Source organism: Brienomyrus brachyistius, chromosome 23 (genome assembly GCF_023856365.1).
Source record: "Brienomyrus brachyistius isolate T26 chromosome 23, BBRACH_0.4, whole genome shotgun sequence".
NCBI lineage: Eukaryota > Metazoa > Chordata > Actinopteri > Osteoglossiformes > Mormyridae > Brienomyrus > Brienomyrus brachyistius.
Window position 1 is genome coordinate 6,740,897 of NC_064555.1, and position 20,889 is coordinate 6,761,785.

Here is a 20,889-nt window from a genome sequence, read left to right on the forward strand (position 1 = left end):
CTTTTGATGGTGACAGCCAATGATCTTCTCATCGCAGTATACGCTGTAGTTTCCTCTTAGAGTGCGATGTTGCAGAGCCAAACCAGACACAGATGGAGGATATGATAATTGATTCTACTGCAGCCGTGTAGAACTTAACCATGAACTTATTTAGCTGATACAAGAAGTATAGGCGCTGTTGAGCCTTCTTAGTGATGGAGATGATGTCTGTGTCCCATTTGAGGTCTTGTTGGATGGTGGTTCCCAGAAATTTGATGGTTCCAGCTCTGATAATGCTAGTGTTTTGTAGACCAAAGGTGGTGTTTTTTTCAGAAGTAATTGATAATTTCCACTGTTGTTTGTAATCAAATCTAATATTTTATGCAAATGTTTATTGCAGTTTAATGCATGATTTTCACTATCTTTAGTGAAAGTGTGTTTTACAGATTTTACACTTTTATAGTTCTTCTCTGGCAGCTGGAATTTATATTTTATGGCTTATAATTATAACACTGCTATATAGAAACTCAACTTTTCCTTCTCTACCTTTTGGTTGTCAGACCTCGAAACACGCTTCCACAAGCTTGTATAAATCAGAGCGACGCTATCCAACCAGACTTGCTTCCTTATAGCAACAAATACTCAACGCATTTAACATCGATTGGTGGTTATAAATCACAGGTTATAAGATGACCAATCGGAAAAGCGTATGTTGAGATTACGTAGCCGGTTAACGGCGACGCCCTCCGCGGCCGACTGTGACGTCACGCTGTGTACAATCCGGCCAAGATGGCTGACAGCATCCAGCTACACCCGGTGCGGAAGAGCTCTAAGAAAAACCTTTACTACAGCGCGGGTAGACATGGCAGGTACTAAACACGCGTCTTCCTCTATGGTATCGCGAAGAAGAGACGACTGCTTGTGACTGACCGTGAGAATGAAGGTGTTTTGGCTATGTGAGGTGCGGTGTTTGCACTGACAGCACCCCCGGAGTTTGGTTATCCCACTGAGGTACGCAGGCCCTTTGGTTGTGTGAGGTGCGGTGGCTGCGTTGACAGCACCCCCGGAGCCCGGCTGTCCCTCTGAGGTACGCGAGCCTTGAGCTACGCCCTTTAAATAATAACTTAATTGGTAAAAGTTTAACACGACGCATCGGGATGTAGCTCATTTTGTAACTTCACCTGTTATCCCGAGTGCAGTTAGAGACTGGACCGGTTGTGGACTGCCAGCCAGCCTAGCCTAGCCTAGCCTAGCCTAGCCGAACCGGGCTCCTTGGAGGAGAGCTGACCTTAGTCGTCCGGTGCGATGTTCCTACCCGGAAGTGGGGTACCGGCAAATACCGGGAAATCGTCTGACACACGACCAGAATACTACTGATAGACAGATCTGGCTGTATGCTGGAAGTTTGCATCCCTCCGAAAATGTGTATGTGTTAAGTACATATGAAACGACAACTGCGGGCAAGTTAGCAAAGAACTAAAGAACTCGTATGCTGTTCAGCCCTTTACGGTGACTATGGTTTTGAGCATTTCTACTGATGACTTTTTCATCTTCATTAAAAGTATAGAATATCTTAATGATGAGTGATTTGAAGTGATAGTGATAGTGCTGCACAAGATATCAAACAGAAAGTTTGGAGATTTGGAGTCAGACATTGTAGAATGAAATGCTTGCTTTGGCTGATGAATCAATAAACACTTTTGGGTTTTCATTTTTTGTTGCATCTCATAGTCATAAGGATGCCACTGCTAAATAATTTCAGGCACAGCCTTGGAATACATACATGGAACGGATGTCCAGGAATTGCTGCAAGCTTACACTATTGTTGGGAATAATCTGTTTGTCAAGGGATAGCAACAGAACTGCGTTCGTTCTAAGCCATTCTTCTGCTTCAAAGCAATTACAGTTGTCCATCCATTCATCCTTACATCCATCTTTCCATGTTACACAGCTGCTTATCCATTACAGGATTACAGGGAACTTGGAGATTATCCCAGAAACAGTAAGACTAGGGTACACCCTGGATCAGATGCTGTTCCATCACGGGGCACACACTCACACACTAAGGGCAGATATGAGGCATGCATTCATCTACTAGGACTGCGGGGGGAAACAGGAGTACCCAAAGGAAACCCACTTGTCTATCAGCTGTCTTTCCAATAGTGACCTTTGCGACCTTCTCAGTTTTTAGCTGAATATTGATTAAGCACCTCAGCTGGTTTCAGGACGGGCAGCTGCAGTCATCTGGTGGCAGGTCACACGTCAATACCAATTTGTCCATCACTTTTAACTATGCTAGTATTTTCAAGCTATAGAGATTAACAGGCTAGCGTTCACTATTAGTATTCACTGTTTATAACAAGCTGCAATTGCACCATAAGTGTGAATGTTAAAACGTTTCTTAAGAAGTACAGGAAAAGAAGCCCTGATTTGGCAATGGTCTAGCTGCAGAAGGGAGACCACTTAAAAGTTTAATGGGACAAATAAGGCGAGGTTTTGCAATAAGAAGAGGCTCTCACTCTAACTGAGTGCTAGCCTGGGCTGTTTGGATGGGAGGTTAACATGATACCCTGTGGGGACTGAGCTTGTCCCGCCGCATTACAGACACTCCACAGTGCGGCATTCGAAAATTTGCCTGCCTATGCAATGACGGGACGAATGCAAATTGCAAAAGTTCTTGAATTTGCCCCTCTCTTTTGTGTGCTCAGTCAAGCGGCGCTCCGTGTCCGGTGACGGAGTGTCCTGAATCCCAGAGAGAGTGTTTGTGAAAGGGACATTATCTGCATGCGGCCGATTGTGCCAGCTTTGTGAATAATGTAGCGAGTCAGGTGTAGCTGGATCCTGTATCAGGTAATGCTTGCATTATTTCTCAGCTGAGGCCTGCTCGTAGCATTCAGGTCCTCGTATATACATTCCCAGTGTAGTTACTGCAGACGTTTTCTTTTCACCTTCTCTGCCCGATTACTTTTAAGAGTAGAAGGAGGAGGCAACTTGTGCTGTCGATGTAGACCCAGGTGGAATGGTGAAGTTAAGCTGAAGGCCTTTTCCTCATAGCAGGAGTGCCAGAGGGAAATGCACTCTGAAAAGTGCTATTGGGTGCAGGTTTCAGCCTCGTTAAGAGCTCTGAATTCCACGTGTTGACTTGCAGTTTTAATTTGCTACATTTTATTACTGTTGGACATCTAGATACAGAATATGGGTGGGTATATTGTAAACACTTGGATATAACAATGCATCACTAAAAGACATGAGTATCCATTTTATGTATTAAAAATCTATATATACACACACACACACACAAATATATATATATATAGTATACTTGTGTTTTATAGCCAAATTACTGATTCATCTATTTTGCATGATTGTTTTAAATACAAGCATTTTTTTGTCTTACCAGCAGCTTTGGATTTTGTTACATCAGCTGGTTGCAACTAGCTCTTGGCAACAGTTTCAATTCTGTTAGATATTTATGTGTTACTCTTGACTTTCGCGTCTAAGATTGCCGTTTCATGGCTGTCTTTGTTCATTTTGAAGTGCAGTAACGTGCCTGACTGTTCCCTGTAAGCGTGAAGATGTGTGCTGTCATCAGTCAGCTGAAAAGGCACATTCATCTTTAGCGTGATCGATGTGGGGGTCACCGTCAGACTCCTGAGATGATCTGCTGGGTTTCCCTCAGCTTGGCCTTGTTCCGGCCTTGTAAAGAGTGCCAATAGCAGGTTGTTTATTCTGTACCATGCTGCGGTTCTGAACATTCCTGCAACCTGTGCTGGAAGTTTCTCCCTCCAGGGCTGAATGTGCGACCTGCCGTTTTACACAATAGTGAAGCTCATAGGAAATTCATTTGGTTTTTATCCAAGTTACCTGTCATCTACTTAAAAAATGCCTGATTTAGGTTGACTTTTAGACTGTGCTCCAGAGTTGTAAAAACTCAGTACTGTGAGTAGATGAATGGGTCTTGCCAAATAGAACTGTAGTACATTCGTCCATCTGTTCATCCTCAAACTGCTTCCCTTGGTGAGGGTCATGGTGGCAGCATGCCTAGTAGGTCAGATCAGACCTCTCTCTGCAAGGCCACAAACTCCAGCTCGTACTGGGGGATTCCCGGGCGTTCCCCAGCCAACTTGGAGGTATAATCCCTCCAGAATGTCCTGGGTCGCCCACAGAGCCTCCACCCAGTGGGATGTATCCAGAACAGCCCCCTTGGTAGCCAGCTGGGTTGCATCCCAGGTATAAGTGTAGGTGTTTTTATTGTTTCAGAAGTAGTTCCACCATGATATTCAGTACTGTTCTTAGGTAGTCAAGGAAAACATTTAATGCTGGGTATGTATGTGTGTTAAATTGTGTGTATGTCATTTAACAAATTTACAACAGCGCGTATGCAAATTAACAGTGACACAATAAAAAAATGTAAGATTTTTTCTCTAAAACGTTACTGAAATCTTTTTGGCTGGCTAGATGAACATCGCTTCTGTTCCCAAACCTCTCCTCAGGGTCGCCAGCCATTCCATGTATTTGTTACATTTCTAAAGCAGCTCAATGTATACATTTTTTGATTAACTGAGTTGATTAATCAATTAGTTAAGTCACTGAAGTATTGATTAGGCTAGCAAGGTGTGCTAGTGGTCGAATAAAAAAAAAAATGCACGTTAGATGGTTATTGGGGTGACTTTAGGACAGGTTTTGAAATGGATGGCTAATGTTGGCTTTTCCAATGGTATATAGGAACCAGGCTGTACCCAACCTGTACCAAGAAGAGACACTAGTTACAGCACGGTTCCAGCTTGCTTCGACTTTTCACTGCAGAAGGGTCAGCTCAGTAAAGGCGTTGCTAGTCAACGTGAGTGTGGGTTAGGGTTAGGGTATAAAGGAAAACTGTCTCTTTGCAGTTTGGATCAGGCATGGCTCTGCACAGTACTGTATGCAAGAGGATTTCACCCTGCACTTCACTTTGAAGGAGTACACAAATCCAGTCCATCATAACGCATTTATATTTTCAGCCGTCAAAGGATAGAGGCAAACTGTGTAGCCGTTGATGAAGGATAGGTGCTGAAGCATTGGTCTACAGGCAAATGTCAGGCCCTTAAAGCCTTCTGGGAGCTTTAGCTTGTTGGGTGCAGGAAATGAACTCTCATTAGGGTGAAGGGACTGGAATGGCATGGAACAGAAATTCTGTGTGATCTTTGCTGTCAGAGGATGCTGGGGATCCCTTTCTCCGCTGGAAAAACCCGGTGCCATAAGGCGAACATCCGTCACTGAGAATTTGCTCCTGAAATCTCAAGAGTGCTTTATTTTCCGATGGACCACATTCGCTGGAGTAGAATGACCTGCTGTAAAGATGCCATGCTAGTTCTTCGGGAAGCGGGTGCATTGTAATCTGAGAAGGTTGTGCCCTGTGAACGTGTAGCTAGACTGCCTGTTGCTGTGGTTGTAAGAATGAGAATCTTCTACGTCTCCGTTTAAATTTGCAGTCGGCTTGTCTTTCCTGCTGCCCGATTTCAGCATCACGTTTGGAAACGTGCCTCTTTTGATTGGTGCCCGGAGTCCATGTTGGCTTTGCACCATCAGCTGTGTAAACCTGCAGAACCACAGTCTGTAACGCAGTGATGCGAAGGCCATAAACCGTCGGTCGCCACACCATACTGACTTTGTGTCATTCTCTTTATTTTTTATTTTTTTTACTCATCGAAGTGCCTGAAGACACCATGATGTGAGTTACTGTGTGTTCCCGTGTTTTTCTTATCGCAGCTTGTGCTCTTTTGAAGTGCCGTGTGGTGATTCTGGGCTACCTTCATGCCTGGCTCTGACTCACTTACACCCCCCCCCCCCCACAGGTACCAGGTGGAAGATGAAACATCCCACCTGGATGAGATGCCCCTGATGATGTCGGAGGAGGCTTTCGAGAATGATGAGAGCGACTACCAGACCCTTCCTCGGGCCCGGGTCAACCAGAAGCAGCGTGGCCTGGGCTGGTTCATCCTGGGAGGCTGGAAGACAGTATGCTGCAGGTACAGAGACGCTGTTACTGCGTTTACTGCGGTACCGAGGCCGGACCTCACTTACCGTCCTGTCAGTCCTTAACATCAAAGAACTGACTTCACTTAAGGCAAGTCTGCTATATGCTTTAACTATACATTTGTTCATCTCCTGGTCACCAGAGGACCAAAAAAATATGGGGGGGGGGGGTCGCATTCCACCTTTGGGTTTTTCAGCTTCAGGCCGGAATAGCCGCGCTCACTCGTGACCGCCGCCGTGTTTTTTGGGCCTCGCCGCGTGCCGTACACTAGCCCCTCTTTTTTGGCCACTGGTGTGGGGACAAGGCTCAGTTTGGATTCCCAACGCGTCAGTGGCTTAGCGTGAAGAACACAGGTAAAGCGAGACTGTTTGGTTGACTTGCTCGATGCACATCAGCAGTCTGAAATCAAATCAAACAGCGAAAAAACACCCAGCTAAAAATGAGCCAGTAAGCTAATTTTGCCTAATGATGGAATTGCTTTTAATGTATTTTTTATGTTGGAGTTAAACTCTGGCTAGGAGCCCATTCAGGCTATAATGTTCATTCCTGACTTAACTTTGATATAATTCAGTTTTTATATACTTTTATAGACATATCTTTGCACTTGTGACCAAAATGTTTTTTCCCAGTTGAATTAATAATTTTGTACATTTTAGTCTTTATTGTTATTTGTAATTTAGCTATTGATTGTAAATAAAGTACTGCTTTATTTACTTCTATTTTATTTAAATTACTACTTAGCATGCGGAGAATGTTAATTCGCTGTCCTTTTGACTTTTTATTTTGTGGAATATAAATTTTAATTGTAAAATTGATTGAATGCACAGCTTTCACTTCAGTTTGATTATCAGTGATGCATCTCAATTGCAAACTTAATATTGATCTTTTTTTTCTAATGAACAAATAGGATTTTTCACAGCTGACTAATTTAATGCTTTCCAGTAGTTTTTTGTATGCTTAGTTTTCGGATTATGAAATACGAGTAATTCAAGCAGAATAACTTGGTCGATCCCAATTTTCTGTTATTTAAACAACCCTCATTTGTTCAATGAATCTTTCATATGAGTCAAGAATTAATCAAACTTTGGCTCTAGTAGAGGGGATACACAAGGGCCAACACAAACACTCATTTTTCCAATTTATTTGGAACATGTTCTAATGGAAGTTTCAATCAATATGTCAGTTTACATTATTCGGAAATTTGCTTCCTCTTTTGTCCTGTGACCAAGTCTAAGATAAGCTTTATTGACAGTTTTTTTTTTAGTAGGGGACGGTTGATGTAACAGAGGTAATTTATCTCTGTGCAACATGGAATCATACTATAATCTTTGTAGAATTCAGTATCTCTGAGATTTTGTGGTTCTGTTTCACGTCTACCACGTACACATTTTTCTTCTCCATTACAGGCAGTTCTATAAAGCGTGTTTCTGAAATGCCATTTGTTTCATATGCAGTCAGTAAAAGATAAGTGAAAGATGTCAATATAACACAGATCTCTTGTTGGTTAGTCTGTGATTTCGTGCATTCAGCAGTCATCTTGGTCGGTTAGCCGGCGTCCTTTTGGAAGTGCAACTCTTTAGGGGTGTGATGATAAACTGATTGTGATTTGAAATTGGCAGAATCGTCCACCATGCGGTTGCATCAGTAGAGAACGCCCAGTCAAACTATGGTTTATCAATCGGCCAAAAACCGACACATGAAGCCAAAGTCATAATAGATACAAATGTGGTTTTTTTTTGTATCATGTAATATCATGTAAGAGATACACACCCCTACTCTATCCATCCATACTGGGCTGTACTTTGCTTGGCGTGTTCTGGGCCTGCTTTGCCAGCAGCAGCTTGGGTGGCCACCGCAGTGAGGCCCCTAACCTTTCAGAAGGTTGAAAATGCCGGAAAACCTCATTAGGATGCCATGTCAAAAGGCAGTCCGTCAGCATGATTAACCTCTGCAGAGCTCTGTGTTTAATTAGCTGATGGTTTTTGGGCTCAGCAACGGAGGCAGCCCCACAAAGAAACCACTTCCTGTGACGCAACCGAGCGCACAAACCAGGGCTATTACGCTTAGGCTGCTTCGTACTCTTGTGTTGTGTTTGTGCATCAGTTTTTTTAGGCACATGACACAGATTAAGGAAAAAAAATCACCCTTAGTCTGATACTGCTGCTCTGAATAATTCTGATTTCACCTCTCTTCAAGTCATATAATTCTGCTGTTAATCATTGTTCATTTCCCATAACTGGCAGTGTGTGGGATGTTACTCACAAGAGTAATTCCACAGACAGAGGTGGAAAGTTCAGGTAAAGAAAGTACAGAGCCAGACCAAAGTTTTGTTTCAGTTAACCAGCTGAGTCCTCTGTGACTGTGACTCTTTATACTCAATTGGTTGAAACAAAATCCTGGTCTGGGTTTGTACTTTCTGGACCTGAACTTTCCACCTGTCTGTAATGGGTCGCGTTTTTGAGTAACTTTCCCAACACTGCTGGCAGAGTAATTATGTTGCCATTAGGTCCCCAACTAAAGCCCAGTACACTGAGAATTGGGCCGTAATACTTGCTAAGTGCAGTAGTTGCGGTGGCCGTCTGTTCCCGCTGAGGCTCTGAGGTGTTGGTATTGAGATCCCGCTACCCGCTGTCCTCAGCTGCTGTGAGTGGCTGGCTCACATCTGCCGCAGGAAAAAGGACCTGAAGGCGCGCACCGTGTGGCTGGGCTGCCCGGAGAAATGTGAGGAGAAGTACCCGCGCAACGCCATCAAGAACCAGAAGTACAACGTCTTCACCTTCGTGCCTGGGGTGAGTGTGCGGCATCAGCACAGCGTGGGGACTGGGAGCCGAGGGCGGCAAAGTGATTCCCGTCCTGCACGGGCGACAGCGACAGCCTGCCGCGTTTCGCTGTGAAAGCATAATTTTTGATGCCAAATATATACAGGGGGTCCACAGGTTCACAAACAAGATCGGTTCCCAAAGTCCGTCTTTAATTCGAATGTGAAGTCGGAAAAATAATCATGTAGTACATAATAATAATATTTATGCAGTAATAATAAAAGTAACTAAACAAAATATCATACTGTACCTCAAACTGACAAACTGTTGAAGTCGTGCAACGTTTTCATGAACATCACAATGCCATGCTTGTCTTTGCCATTGTATTTAACGCCAGTTTTTAATGTAATAAGTTTTATGGCAATCAGTTTGTTAATACGAGTTCTCTGTAAGTCATGCATTCTTAATCCGGGGATTATTAAGAAAACGAACGAAAAAACACTGTAGCCCTGGGGTATGTTTGAGTTGGGTTTGAATAGCTGTGCAATTCACTAGCTCTCAGTGAACCCAAGCTGACCCGATAAAATCCTGCAGGTGAAGGCCCCTCTGACTCGTAAATAGATGTAACATAAGGATCATGCCTCGGCGCAGTGTGCCTCAGCCAGATACTGGGTGTGTTAGGGTGTATCACTAAAAACGATAAGACCAAAAGAGTTCGTCAGTGTTCATTCAGTAAGCTATTATTATTCGAGGAAGGTATTATCGCATAACACCCTGATACTTTGATTCCTTTATCCATGTTCATTGGGGCCTGCGTGAGCAGCGCAAATACTGAAATTGAAAACTAGCTGCATTTACGCATGAAGTGCCGAGAAAACTTGGGTTTTCTCTGACTAATAAGAGGAAAAGGTAAAGCAGCGAAGCCAGTTAGTGTCTGAATGATTATGGTATTTCCACATTTCTGCTGTAATCTGAAAACTTTGCATCAAATTATGCTCACCGAGCAAAGCAGGTTTTTGATGTTTATCATGTTGCTGGTTTTTGTACATTTCGAAGGAGGTATGTTACTTAGTGAGTATTCTTCATATATATATATATATATATATATATATATATATATATATATATATATATAAATAATAATCTTGAAATGTGTCACTAGTGAATGTTTCATTTGTGATCCGTTGCTACATTCTTGGGCTCTGTGCTTCTTGTATTTTGTTAGTGAGACACCTGCTGTATGACGTACACTGGATATCATTTAAAACATTGCAGCGTGTCATTCCTGGAGCCCCCCCCCCCCCACAAATCAGAAATGTGACATGTTTGAAGGCCTCTGTCAGATCTAAAGTGATGTAGTGATGTAGATGTATGCGGCCTTAGAACTGCCTTATTATCGTACCAAACGCGGTGTTCAGTTATCTGTGGCTCTGGGCTCATGCCGTGTTCCACCTTCTCAGACCAGCTTATGGCCCAGGTTTTGCTTAAGTGACCAATCCAGGGTCAGCCTGGTCCTGTTCCTCCCATTAGTGCAGTTCTGGGGGGAAAAGTGTGATCTATTATATCTCTTTATTAAAACGCACAAAAACTAATGGCTACATAATTAAGAGACTTATCTCTTGTCAGTGCAATAAAATGTCAACTGTCTGTCGAAGAAATAAATATTCCCATCTTTATTGAGCTAGGACTTTAATTTCGTCCTTGGTTTAAATTATTAAATGCACAGAAATTGGTTAAGCAGTGTGCATTTTCCTGAAGGTCACAAAGTTCATTAGCCACAGAGTGTTATTGATTGCAGATCCCCTTAAAGCCTCAGTGTAGACTGTCTGCTCTGATTATTATTCAATCTAAACCTTTCATTGGGCCGCAGAGGGAAGGAGAGAGATGCCTGTTGAATTTTTCTGACGCTTAGCGTTTGCCCTCCTTACACGGCACTGCTGTGCCAGTCCTGTTTCTATATTCCGTTTGATCCTAGTCTCCTGGCATTCCTGTGTGGAGCAGGAACTTGACAGAGTGGCTTGTTCGTACCTGCGTTTTTATGCAAGCCGCCTGTAAACCATATAGCGTTAGATAACTGCGGATGGGCTGAAGGTTCTGCTCTCTGATCAGTTTGTTGTGCACCGTGTCGTCGTGTTATAATAAGCCTTTCTGTACTTCAGACAGCATGTGCTAATAGTAAGTCCAGCAGAAGCCTGTTCCGTATAGCCCTGTAGCAAATGAGGAGCAGTTCTGACCCAGTTCCCTGCTTGGGCAGATTCCGGCAGGCCCACCTTCTCCCACTAAGTCAGGATCTACATTGCAGAACCTGTACGGATTTCCCTGCCCAAGAGTCTGGCATGCTGTGTACCTACATTTAAAGCAGTGTTTCCCAGTCCGGGAGCAACAGACAGTGCACGTTTTTGCTCCCTCCCAGCTCCCTACCTTTAGAGAGCAGGGAGGAAGCAAAAATGTGGAGGGAGTTTGTGCTCGGGCCGAGTTCGCTGGCAGTGCCCCATTCCCTCTGACACCCTCTCCTCTCCTTTCAGGTGCTGTACCAGCAGTTCAAGTTTTTCTTGAACCTCTACTTCCTGGTGGTGGCCTGCTCGCAGTTCGTCCCAGCTCTGAAAATCGGATACCTTTATACCTATTGGGGCCCCCTGGTAAACACGAGTTCATCCCTTGCCTACAGATTCAATGATTCCTATGTCCACATCATCGTTTCTGAATTGTTCCCCGTGCTGTCATTGCATAACGTTATAACCCAGTTTGTATAACTTCCAATTACGGTTTTCTCTTTGCCATCTCTGGAAATGTCGTCCCTTTGTTGTTTTTGTAGGACGTCGTCGGTTATGTGCCGTGATATTTATTTATTTCTGAAGTTGGCTGAGGCAGTCCAGTTGAAATGATTCAGGAATGTGCAGCAACATAATCTGTGTGATGAATTTATTAAGGAAGTGCTCACATTTCTGTGTCATAAATAAATGATCGTAACTTTATATTTCTATGACCGTCTTCAACTGGTGTTCAGTTGCATATCATGGACAAAATACCGTTGACATTTTTTTTTAACCTTGTTATATAAAAGCCCGTATTTTGTGCTGAATATTGGCCCACGGAGACGATTTTAAACATAAAAAAAAAAAATTTTAAGTAACATTTTAAATATTCTGATGCTTCGGAAGTATGCATGTGAGAAAAGTGAATCTCGAAGTAATAATATAACGTCGCTTATTATTGCACCTAATGCAGTCCTACACCTCAGTGGGAAAGTTCTTCAGATATAATTGCTGTTTCTAAAACGATGAGATTTATAACGTAATTGTATCCTGCCGGGAAGTCTCTCAAGGTGTATAATTTTCCACACTTCACATTAGCAAACAATAATTATGTTGAAGTTTTCAATTACGATACTTCTATTGTAGGTTCCTGAGTAAAATCATATACCTTTGTTAGACTAGATCAGCGTTTCCCACTCCAGTCCTCAGGGACCCGCAGTCGGTCCTTGTTTTTGCTCCCATCCCAGCTCCCTGCCAGACAGTCCAAACGCATGGACTGGATTGGGAAACATTGGACTATATAATATAATGTTGCCATTAATTACTATTCGCTGTAACCTCATTGTGGACTGTTCTGTGCTTAGTGATGCGTGAGTACATCTTCAACACGTGTTTCGTGGTTGGGGAGTATATGCCTTCCCATCATTTACGCAACAAGTCCTCGATCTTTTAAATGTTGCTTGTTGCGTCGATTAGAATTTTGTCAATGAAATAAAGAGTTTGCTATATGCAGAGTAAAATTTAATAGGCCTACTCCTGCTTTTGTAGGTTTTAACGGTAGTCTTTGGAACCATAAAACAGTTAGAATACCTTGCTCTGTCTAACTAAACCTATTAACCTAGATGCCACTGTAATGTTCGGAATGTAGCGCAAAGCACCTGACTGTTTGCATCTGTAGAGCCACTTCACATTGAATTACAGGGGACGTTCGGGGTGTGAGGTAAATGTTAGCTTCCATTGCTGCGTGTTTGCGGCCCAGGGATGTTCTGCTGCTGTCGTACCCCAGAGAAACACACTTATAATGAATAGCTCTGTTAAAATGCCCAGCGCCATGAAAGAGTGTCTCAGAAAAAATAAGTAGCTTCGGAAATCCGTATCAGAAACATTTGTTTGATACGACTCTTCAGTCATGAAAAATTGTAAGACCAGGCCCCTGCTCCTGCTCCTACAGGGCTTCGTGTTGGCGGTGACGATGGTGCGCGAAGCCGTGGATGAGGTACGTCGATACCGGAGGGACAAGGAGATGAACTCGATGCTGTACGGCAAGCTGACAGTGCGAGGTATGCCTCTCCGCTGGCTGTGCGTCCGCAGGAGTCAGCCCCCAACCCCCAGAGAACACAAAATGAAAACCTGGGAAGCTGTTCATCTTTAGAAGTGCAACTATCCTGAATGTATAAAAATGGGAGAATGTGTGATTCTGCGGTGCATTGATGTGTAAGATTCAAAAAATAACCACAAGCTCCTACCAGTAGCACCATTGATATTAAATACTTTCTGCTGTCCGATACTGTAATTACTATAGTCTTCAAATAATGTATTAAGTTATTAAATTATCCTGAATTAATCAAATTTCCTTCATGTTTAAGATCTGGGTTATTTTTAATTATAAGCAGTATTCTGTAGTTTATCTGAAGTGAGGCTATGCGGATGTTTGACGTTTTGTCCGTTTTGCTTTTCTGGGTCTTTCTGGAAAGATCTTGCTAACTAAAATAAACCCCAATCCTGCAAGCTTACTGGGAGATTGAAATAAATATTTTAACATTCCCCAGTTCGTTTTCCATTGTGAAACGGCTAGCTAGAGATTCTTGGAGCCCATGAGAGCGTATCATATTAGGCCCCCAACCCAGACCAATCCAGCTTTGTTCCGCATTTTTTAGGGAATTGCCCTAACTCCGCCCACTGTATGGCGCCTCTCTACCTACTCTTCAGTCCATAGATATAATTGTAGATCATTTGGAAAGACAACAAAAGCAACCCAAAGTTACGTATTTTCACATTAATTTCACATTAATCGTCTATATTATTTTTAGCTTCCTCAGGCATGTTGCTTCCCGATATCCAACAACAAATACATTGTACTTCTTTCTAATTAGACCAGTTTAATTCCCATAAGGCTCCTCCTTAACACACATGGCACATTCTGCAGTGTCTGTGTCTGTGTCTGTGTCTGTCTGTCTGTCTGTCTGTCTGTCTGTCTGTCTGTCTGTCTGTCTGACTGACTGACTGACTGACTGACTGACTGACTGACTGACTGACTGACTGACGTGGGCACAGAGGGAGCCGGTGGATGTGGCTGCTGGATGAATGTGATTGGCAGTGGCCAGTTGTGTCTTTTAGCTTCTTCTGGGCTCCACACCCAGTTACTCTCACAGGGAGAAGTGCAAGGCCAGGAAGACCAGGAGACAGGCTATAAGCTTTTCTTGATTGTTCAGTGCTTCAGGTTCGCTGCTTCAGGCAACTCCTGACTGACTTTCCCTCCGGTTTTGCTGCTTAGGTAAAGTGCAGGTAAAGAGCTCCGACATACAAGTGGGCGACCTGATCATCGTGGATAAGGTTGGTCTCACGCCGCCGCTGCCGCTCGCCTTTTCGCCAGCTTGTTGTTCCCAGGGCGCGTCCTCCAATCACGTTTCCCGTCAGCCCCGTGCTAATGATTTGTCGCAGTAAAGCCTGGAATTCGACATCAGTTGAGTTTATGGGGGGGGGGTTGATGTGGTCATCACCAACGTGTAAGTTGGACTTGTGTGATTTCTGACTGCCACTGCAGAAAAGGGCCCTTTTTGATCTTGATGACTCCTAGTTGGCCAATATCATAACCCACTGAATACAAACCCACTGTACGGATTATGATCTGTATGATAGTGGGCGCCTCACTTTCTTATTAGCTTGAGTGCTTTTAGTCTGTTAGGGAGCTGCTTTCTGAGGAGCCAGATGCTCTGTAGACCTTCAGAAGAGTAGGGGAGAGCATCTGTGCTTCCATCAGCGTTGATCTGCAGAGGTCAGGACCTTTGATGGGGTCTTTTGGCTGATGGCGGTCTTAGCTTAATTAACACTAGTTTTTCTTTCTAAGTTTGAGGGTAGGGGGTTCAGTTGGGTCTTTAAGAACACTGTTTGCTTTGGCTTACTGTGTATATAGTCTTTTGATCTGCTTTTAATGCTGTGGATTGTTTGTTTTTCTATCATTTTGTCGCAGAACCAGAGGATACCCGCTGACATGATTTTTCTCAGGACATCGGAGAAAAGCGGTATGTGGAATTTGTGGCCAGCACAGAATTGCTCAAAAGCTTGTGGAAGTTGTCATTATCCTTAAAAATGAAATGGTGTCCCTCCGTTATTACTGTAATGTGCAGCACAACCATATACTTCCTTTGAGGGTTATGACATTATTCAGTTATCCCTGTTTTAATGTCCACAAAGTCTTACTGGACTCTCGTACAAGCGGCTGTCATTAGGAAAGCTGAAGCCGGGACTCCATCCTCTATTGGTTGATGTGTTCAGATTAAAATGCACCTGAAAGTTGCCATTTCGCATCTTAGGAGGAATCAGGTCTTTGATCAGAGCCCCAAGTCTGATTTTGTTGCAGTGAAATGAACAGCCATGTACAATATTTTAAGCAGATGCCTTTTATCCAAAGTGTTGCAAAATTGAAAACAGTGTCACTGGAACAGTTGGGGATTAAGGGGCTTACTTTAGGGCCCAATGGTGAAATCACTAGGGGATTTAAACTGATGACCTTCCAATCACAGCCACAGCATCCAGACTTAGTGAGCCACACACCATCTGTAACTGGGTAATTGTGTGGCTTTAAATAAAAGAACTGAATAGTTCTATTGGTAATTATATATATTATCAGTGGTCTCAAAAACCCAAAAATCACCTGCAAACCCAAAGTGTGCCACATTGCTAGGCTCTCACCCTCCTGTATTTCACAAGTTAGACTCCACTTCCTACCTCGGATTTGGAAAATCAGGACCAGGCAAAGTGTGCATATAGTTACACTTTTGTCAGCAAATCGGTTACAGAAAAAAAAATGCTTTTATTCCATGCCAGTCCTGTGATATGAGCAGTAGATTTCAGGAAATGTGCAAAATGTATAGTTTCCTGACTCTGAGGGCACCCCCAGGTAGGAGTTTGAGGAAGCGGGGACAACTTCAGGGAATGTCAGACGGCCAAAGGCGTACGTTAAGTTAAGTTCACCCATGTTGTAAAACATGTCCCCTTAACCCCAGAAATCCCCTTTCACTTTTAGGAATTTGATTTAAGTGAGTCTGAAAAAACCCCCGACAGTGCCTCAAACTCGGCACGCGTTAATTCTGCAGTTGGTGGGGCGTCTCTGTGCGTTGGAACAGTGAACGCGCAGCTCCTTTTAAACGTCTGACGAAGAGGCCAGTGGTGAAAGGTTTTATTGAGAAATAATCCATCAGTTTGATTTGATGAAGTGAATGTATTATTCATTCCTGGGTACATAATAAGTGCCTTATTAAATGTCACAGATATGTGATCTGCGAAGGATGATAAGCCTTCCCCAGTAGCGTGTGCTCACATTGCTCTTCCCTACACATCTCCACCCCCCCTCCTCCCTCCCCCGGACAACTTCATTACCCCGATGCACTCTCTCTCCGCCCAATCACACACAATCTGCAAACACCGCTGGTACTTTCTGATGGAATGACAAGGATGTGAAATGTCTTCAGCAAAACTTTTAGCGCCGAAGAATGTCATTGTCTCAAAGACCTGTTAGAAGGGGGGGGGGGGGGTGCTTTGCGGGTCATTTCCTAAGTTTTAGCTCTACAGTGATTTTGACATCTTTTTGTGGAGCAAAACAAACTCCCAGAGAAATGATGTCCCGACAAAGCAAGTCTTGTGTTTTCTTGCCTTTGTAATGCTGTTTGTTTGTCTGGTTGTGGATTATGCATTAATTAATGTCCATGGCTTACATAGACAGAAATGCAGTGTGTGTGTGTGTGTGTGCGTGTGTGCGTGTGTGTGTGTGTGTGTGTGTGTGTGTGTGTGTGTGTGTGTGTGTGTGTGTGTGTGTGTGTGTGTGTGTGCATAGCACAAGCTTCTGGGTTTGTGGGGAGCTGCACTCACTTCCTGACACGCTTCTGATGCGCAGACATCACTGGCCAGAAGTGGGTACAGTATTACCAGTGTCTGAAAGAGATGAAGGTAATTTGAGAATAATCACCTTATGCAGAATTTACCGCATTGAACAGGATCTGCGCATCCAACCACGTCAGTTAAGAGGGCGTCAGTGTGGAATGTTCTCATCTGAAGAGATACTTTCGTGGTTTCCGGAAAACCGTGAAATTTTAACGTGCCGCAGAGTAGCCCCATGCATAATTGCGAGCGCGTATTAATCGCCAACTGTAATCATTCAAAACGGGAGTGACGCAATGTCAACTCCAGTGTCTGATGGAGTCCCTCCTGATTAATCGATGGCTTCATCAGTGTTCTAACTCTGGTTGAATGTCACCTGGGACCTCCCACTGGACGCGTTACCTGGACAGAAAAGGCCTGTAAAGTAATTTCTATCTATACATGTGAATATAAGAGAGAAGTAGCCTTTAAACATGCCCTCATTGCCAGTGACTGACATTATGGCGAAGCTTGGAAACTTCTCATATGCTCTCTGTCTGCCAGATGACTTCTGTTATAGTAACAGGAGTTTATAGAAAATTATACAGGACAATCAAATCCAAAAGAAACAGCGGTTTTTACCTCTGTAACCCCTCCATTACCCAAGACTGATAATATTCATTGTTGCCCTATATTCTGTATTTTAGTATGTAAGTATTTTAGTTGTATTTTTATATTCTCTATTTTTATAATTTACATACATTTTGAATATTATGCTTCCTTGGAGAAAGTTCCAAACAAAATTTTGTTGTTTCATTTACTATGACAGTTTCACTATGACAAGATTATCTATCTATCTATCTATCTATCTATCTATCTATCTATCTATCTATCTATCTATCTATCTATCTATCTATCTATCTATCTATCTATCTATCTATCTATCTATCTATCTATCTGTCTATCTATCTATCTGTCTATCTATCTATCTGTCTGTCTCTCTGTCTGTCTGCCTGTCTGTCTCTCTGCCTGTCTGTCTCTCTGCCTGTCTGTCTCTCTGCCTGTCTGTCTCTGTATCTATTGGTCTGCCTGTCTGTCTGTCTATATGTATCTATTGGTCTCTCTTTATGTCTGTCTATATGTATCTGTTGGTCTGTCTGTATGCCTGTCTGTCTGTATGCCTGTCTGTCTGTATGCCTGTCTGTCTCTCTGCCTGTCTGTCTCTCTGTATCTATTGGTCTGCCTGTCTGTCTGTCTATATGTATCTATTTATCTCTCTTTATGTCTGTCTATATGTATCTGTTGGTCTGTCTATCTGCCGGTCTGTCTGTCTAATTGCTGGCAGTTTTAGCTGCTGCATGTACCTTTGATGTGATGTACATGCTGATTGCCATCATCCTGAGTGTTTTTGAGCCTCCCACCCGCTCCCATAATTTATGCAGTAGCTTTTGCGGCACGTTTTTTGTGAGTGCCGTCTATATCAGGGTGTCTGCTTTGTTTTCCCCCTTTATAATTACCCAGCGTCTTGACTAAGCTCTATGTAAATACGCCTGAGACACGGAACCAGCTTAACGCAGCGCAGGTGTTCACGCCGCCATGGACTGACCTGATGCGATCTGCTCTGACAGCTGATAGATGTGCTGATTCCAAAGCTTGCCGCCCTCTCTCCTTAACAGCCCATGTCAATTATACAAAATAAAAGGCCGGCTTTCATAAGTGTAGTGTAACAGGATATCAGCTGACCGCACTAAATAATTCAGCTATGGTTAGGCTTAGCTCCCACTGGTTATAACTAATGGCTGCCTCTCTCAAAATAATTGCAGTCATATTAGCTGCAAATTAAAAGCTTGTTCAGCGAGTGCCCGACCATTTTAGAAAAGTGTAATTTCATTTATTATTTGGTTTCTGCAGTTTCATTCATCAATGTTTCAGTAAAGGCAATTGCGCTTTGTGTCAGGTCTTCTCCATGTATTATCCCTAATGAGTGTCTTTGAAATGGGCTCTAATCTTGCTGAACATTCAGTGGTGCGGTGTGGACGTGCACTTCGCTGCACTTTGATTATGAGTTAAGTGGGATATTTTCATGGGGCCCACGTCAAAATGTAAACTGGTTTCAGTGTCTTCACATAACTAAGTGCTTCTGTTGAAGAGGAATTGGATTTGAATTGTTGGACTTGCGGCATGGTGACACTGTGATTTTATCCTTATTTTTCCTTAAATTTAAAAAGTGTTGACTGTCTGGCCGGGAGCTGGATGGGAGCAAAAACATGGACCGTCCAGGGACCCCGAGGACCAGATTGGGAAACACTGTCTTAACCCGACTCTTAACATACGGGTCTTGGGCACATTTTGCTCCAGCACGGTTGCTCCTTTCTACCTACCAGTAACCGTTTTTTCGGTCACGGCAACCATCTCCGTGGTTACTGCCTCTTTCAGCTCCTGATGAACCTTCCGTTGAAGCGGAGAACCTGTCGTATCTGTGTTTAACCTGTTTGACGCGGTGAAGGCTTTTCATGTAGCAGTGTGGAAGAGTCTGATGCAGATGGTGGTGGGAGCTGGTGAGTAACACATCTGCTCTCTGCCTCTCTCTGCCTCAGGAGCGTGTTTCATCCGTACGGATCAGCTGGATGGAGAGACGGACTGGAAGCTGAAAGTCGCCGTGGCCTGCACACAGAGGCTTCCCGCGCTGGGGGTGCGTTTCCTCGGTCATTATTATCTGATTTAACATGCATATAATTCAGTGAAACAAAAAATAATTATACTAGCATGAGTAGGGTAGTAATACAGGTGAACTAGGACTGGGCAATTAAGATTTGATTTGGATTGGAGTTACCAAAAAGCCAGTAGGTGTGCGTGTGTGTATGTGAATGGTGTGCGCCTGTGAGTGAATGGTGTGCGCCTGTGAGTGAATGGTGTGCGCCTGTGAGTGAATGGTGTGCGCCTGTGAGTGAATGGTGTGCGCCTGTGAGTGAATGGTGTGCGCCTGTGAGTGAATGGTGTGCGCCTGTGAGTGAATGGTGTGCGCCTGTGAGTGAATGGTGTGCGCCTGTGAGTGAATGGTGTGCGCCTGTGAGTGAATGGTGTGCGTGTGCCCTGTGATGGGTTGGCATCTCTTTGTTACCTGCTTTGCCCCAATAGGCTCAGGACCTCCCCCCCCCCGTGACCCCGAATAAGACAAGCAGTTAAAGAAAATGGACGGATGGATGAATGGATGAAGTCCACTGCTAAAAAGACAAGCACAATAAATACATGATATTTCCAAAATCAATGAGTAAAATCCTGATTCTGATTTTCCCCATAATCAAGCGGCCCTGCATGTAACACAGTGGGACTGTAGCAGTCATGTAGCAGTACATCGATTGGTATCATGACATTCCAGTTAACCGTCATCCGTCCGACAGCCATGAATCACCTGGGTCATATATCGACAGACGGGGGATGTGGACCTTTTTTCCCCAGAAATACATTTGAGTTCAGTTTACAGTTTTTAGCATCAGGTTTAACCCATACTAGCGCACGTCAACATACACATGATGTACTTTGCGTTGCATTGTGGTTGATTCTGTGGTGATATAAAAAAATCTGTTTGCCCATTAAGCCTCGTTGCCGAAGTAGGAAAATCACTGACCTTTGGTGGAGAAGAGCCTCTGCTGTAACTGGGTTGTATCTCTCTCCGTAAGATTCAGATGAACTGCCTCAGCGGCACCAGATCAGTTTACCCAGTTGTGTTTTTTTTTGTCTTTAGTTGCAGTTCGGTCTAATCAGGCAAGTACATCTTGTACCTGTTTGGGTTTTTTTATGCGTTAAATGAAGTTTGTTAATGTGATGATTATCGCTCAGAGATTGTGCAGTTTTTGGCTGGGATTAAAGCAGCAATTGTAATGCACAGGAACGCATGCCAGAGTTGTCAATAAATGAAACAGATCTTAATTTTTTAAATGTGAAAGAAGATATTAGGAGAGTATCGGTTTTCACCGAGTGAACCTCTGCTGGTCAGAAATGCCTTTTTTCTCAACGTAGGCCA

General features: G+C 43.5%; 1 protein-coding gene across 4 annotated transcripts in view; it reads left to right on the plus strand.

Moving 5' to 3' along the window:
* The first annotated feature begins 747 nt into the window (after window positions 1–747).
* atp9b (ATPase phospholipid transporting 9B) overlaps window positions 748–20,889 on the plus strand; it is a 64,415-nt gene continuing 44,273 nt past the window's right edge. The window contains exons 1-8 of one of the 4 annotated variants that reach the window (XM_048992517.1): window positions 748–848; window positions 5,814–5,987; window positions 8,634–8,784; window positions 11,280–11,393; window positions 12,961–13,069; window positions 14,284–14,342; window positions 14,980–15,031; window positions 19,463–19,557. In XM_048992517.1, the coding sequence (XP_048848474.1) occupies window positions 769–848; window positions 5,814–5,987; window positions 8,634–8,784; window positions 11,280–11,393; window positions 12,961–13,069; window positions 14,284–14,342; window positions 14,980–15,031; window positions 19,463–19,557 (834 nt within the window). In that variant the 5' untranslated portion in view covers window positions 748–768. Of the gene's footprint in view, window positions 849–5,598; window positions 5,690–5,813; window positions 5,988–8,633; window positions 8,785–11,279; window positions 11,394–12,960; window positions 13,070–14,283; window positions 14,343–14,979; window positions 15,032–19,462; window positions 19,558–20,889 lie in introns of those variants that run through there. The other 3 variants (XM_048992519.1, XM_048992518.1, XM_048992520.1) reach the window with 3 other exon arrangements.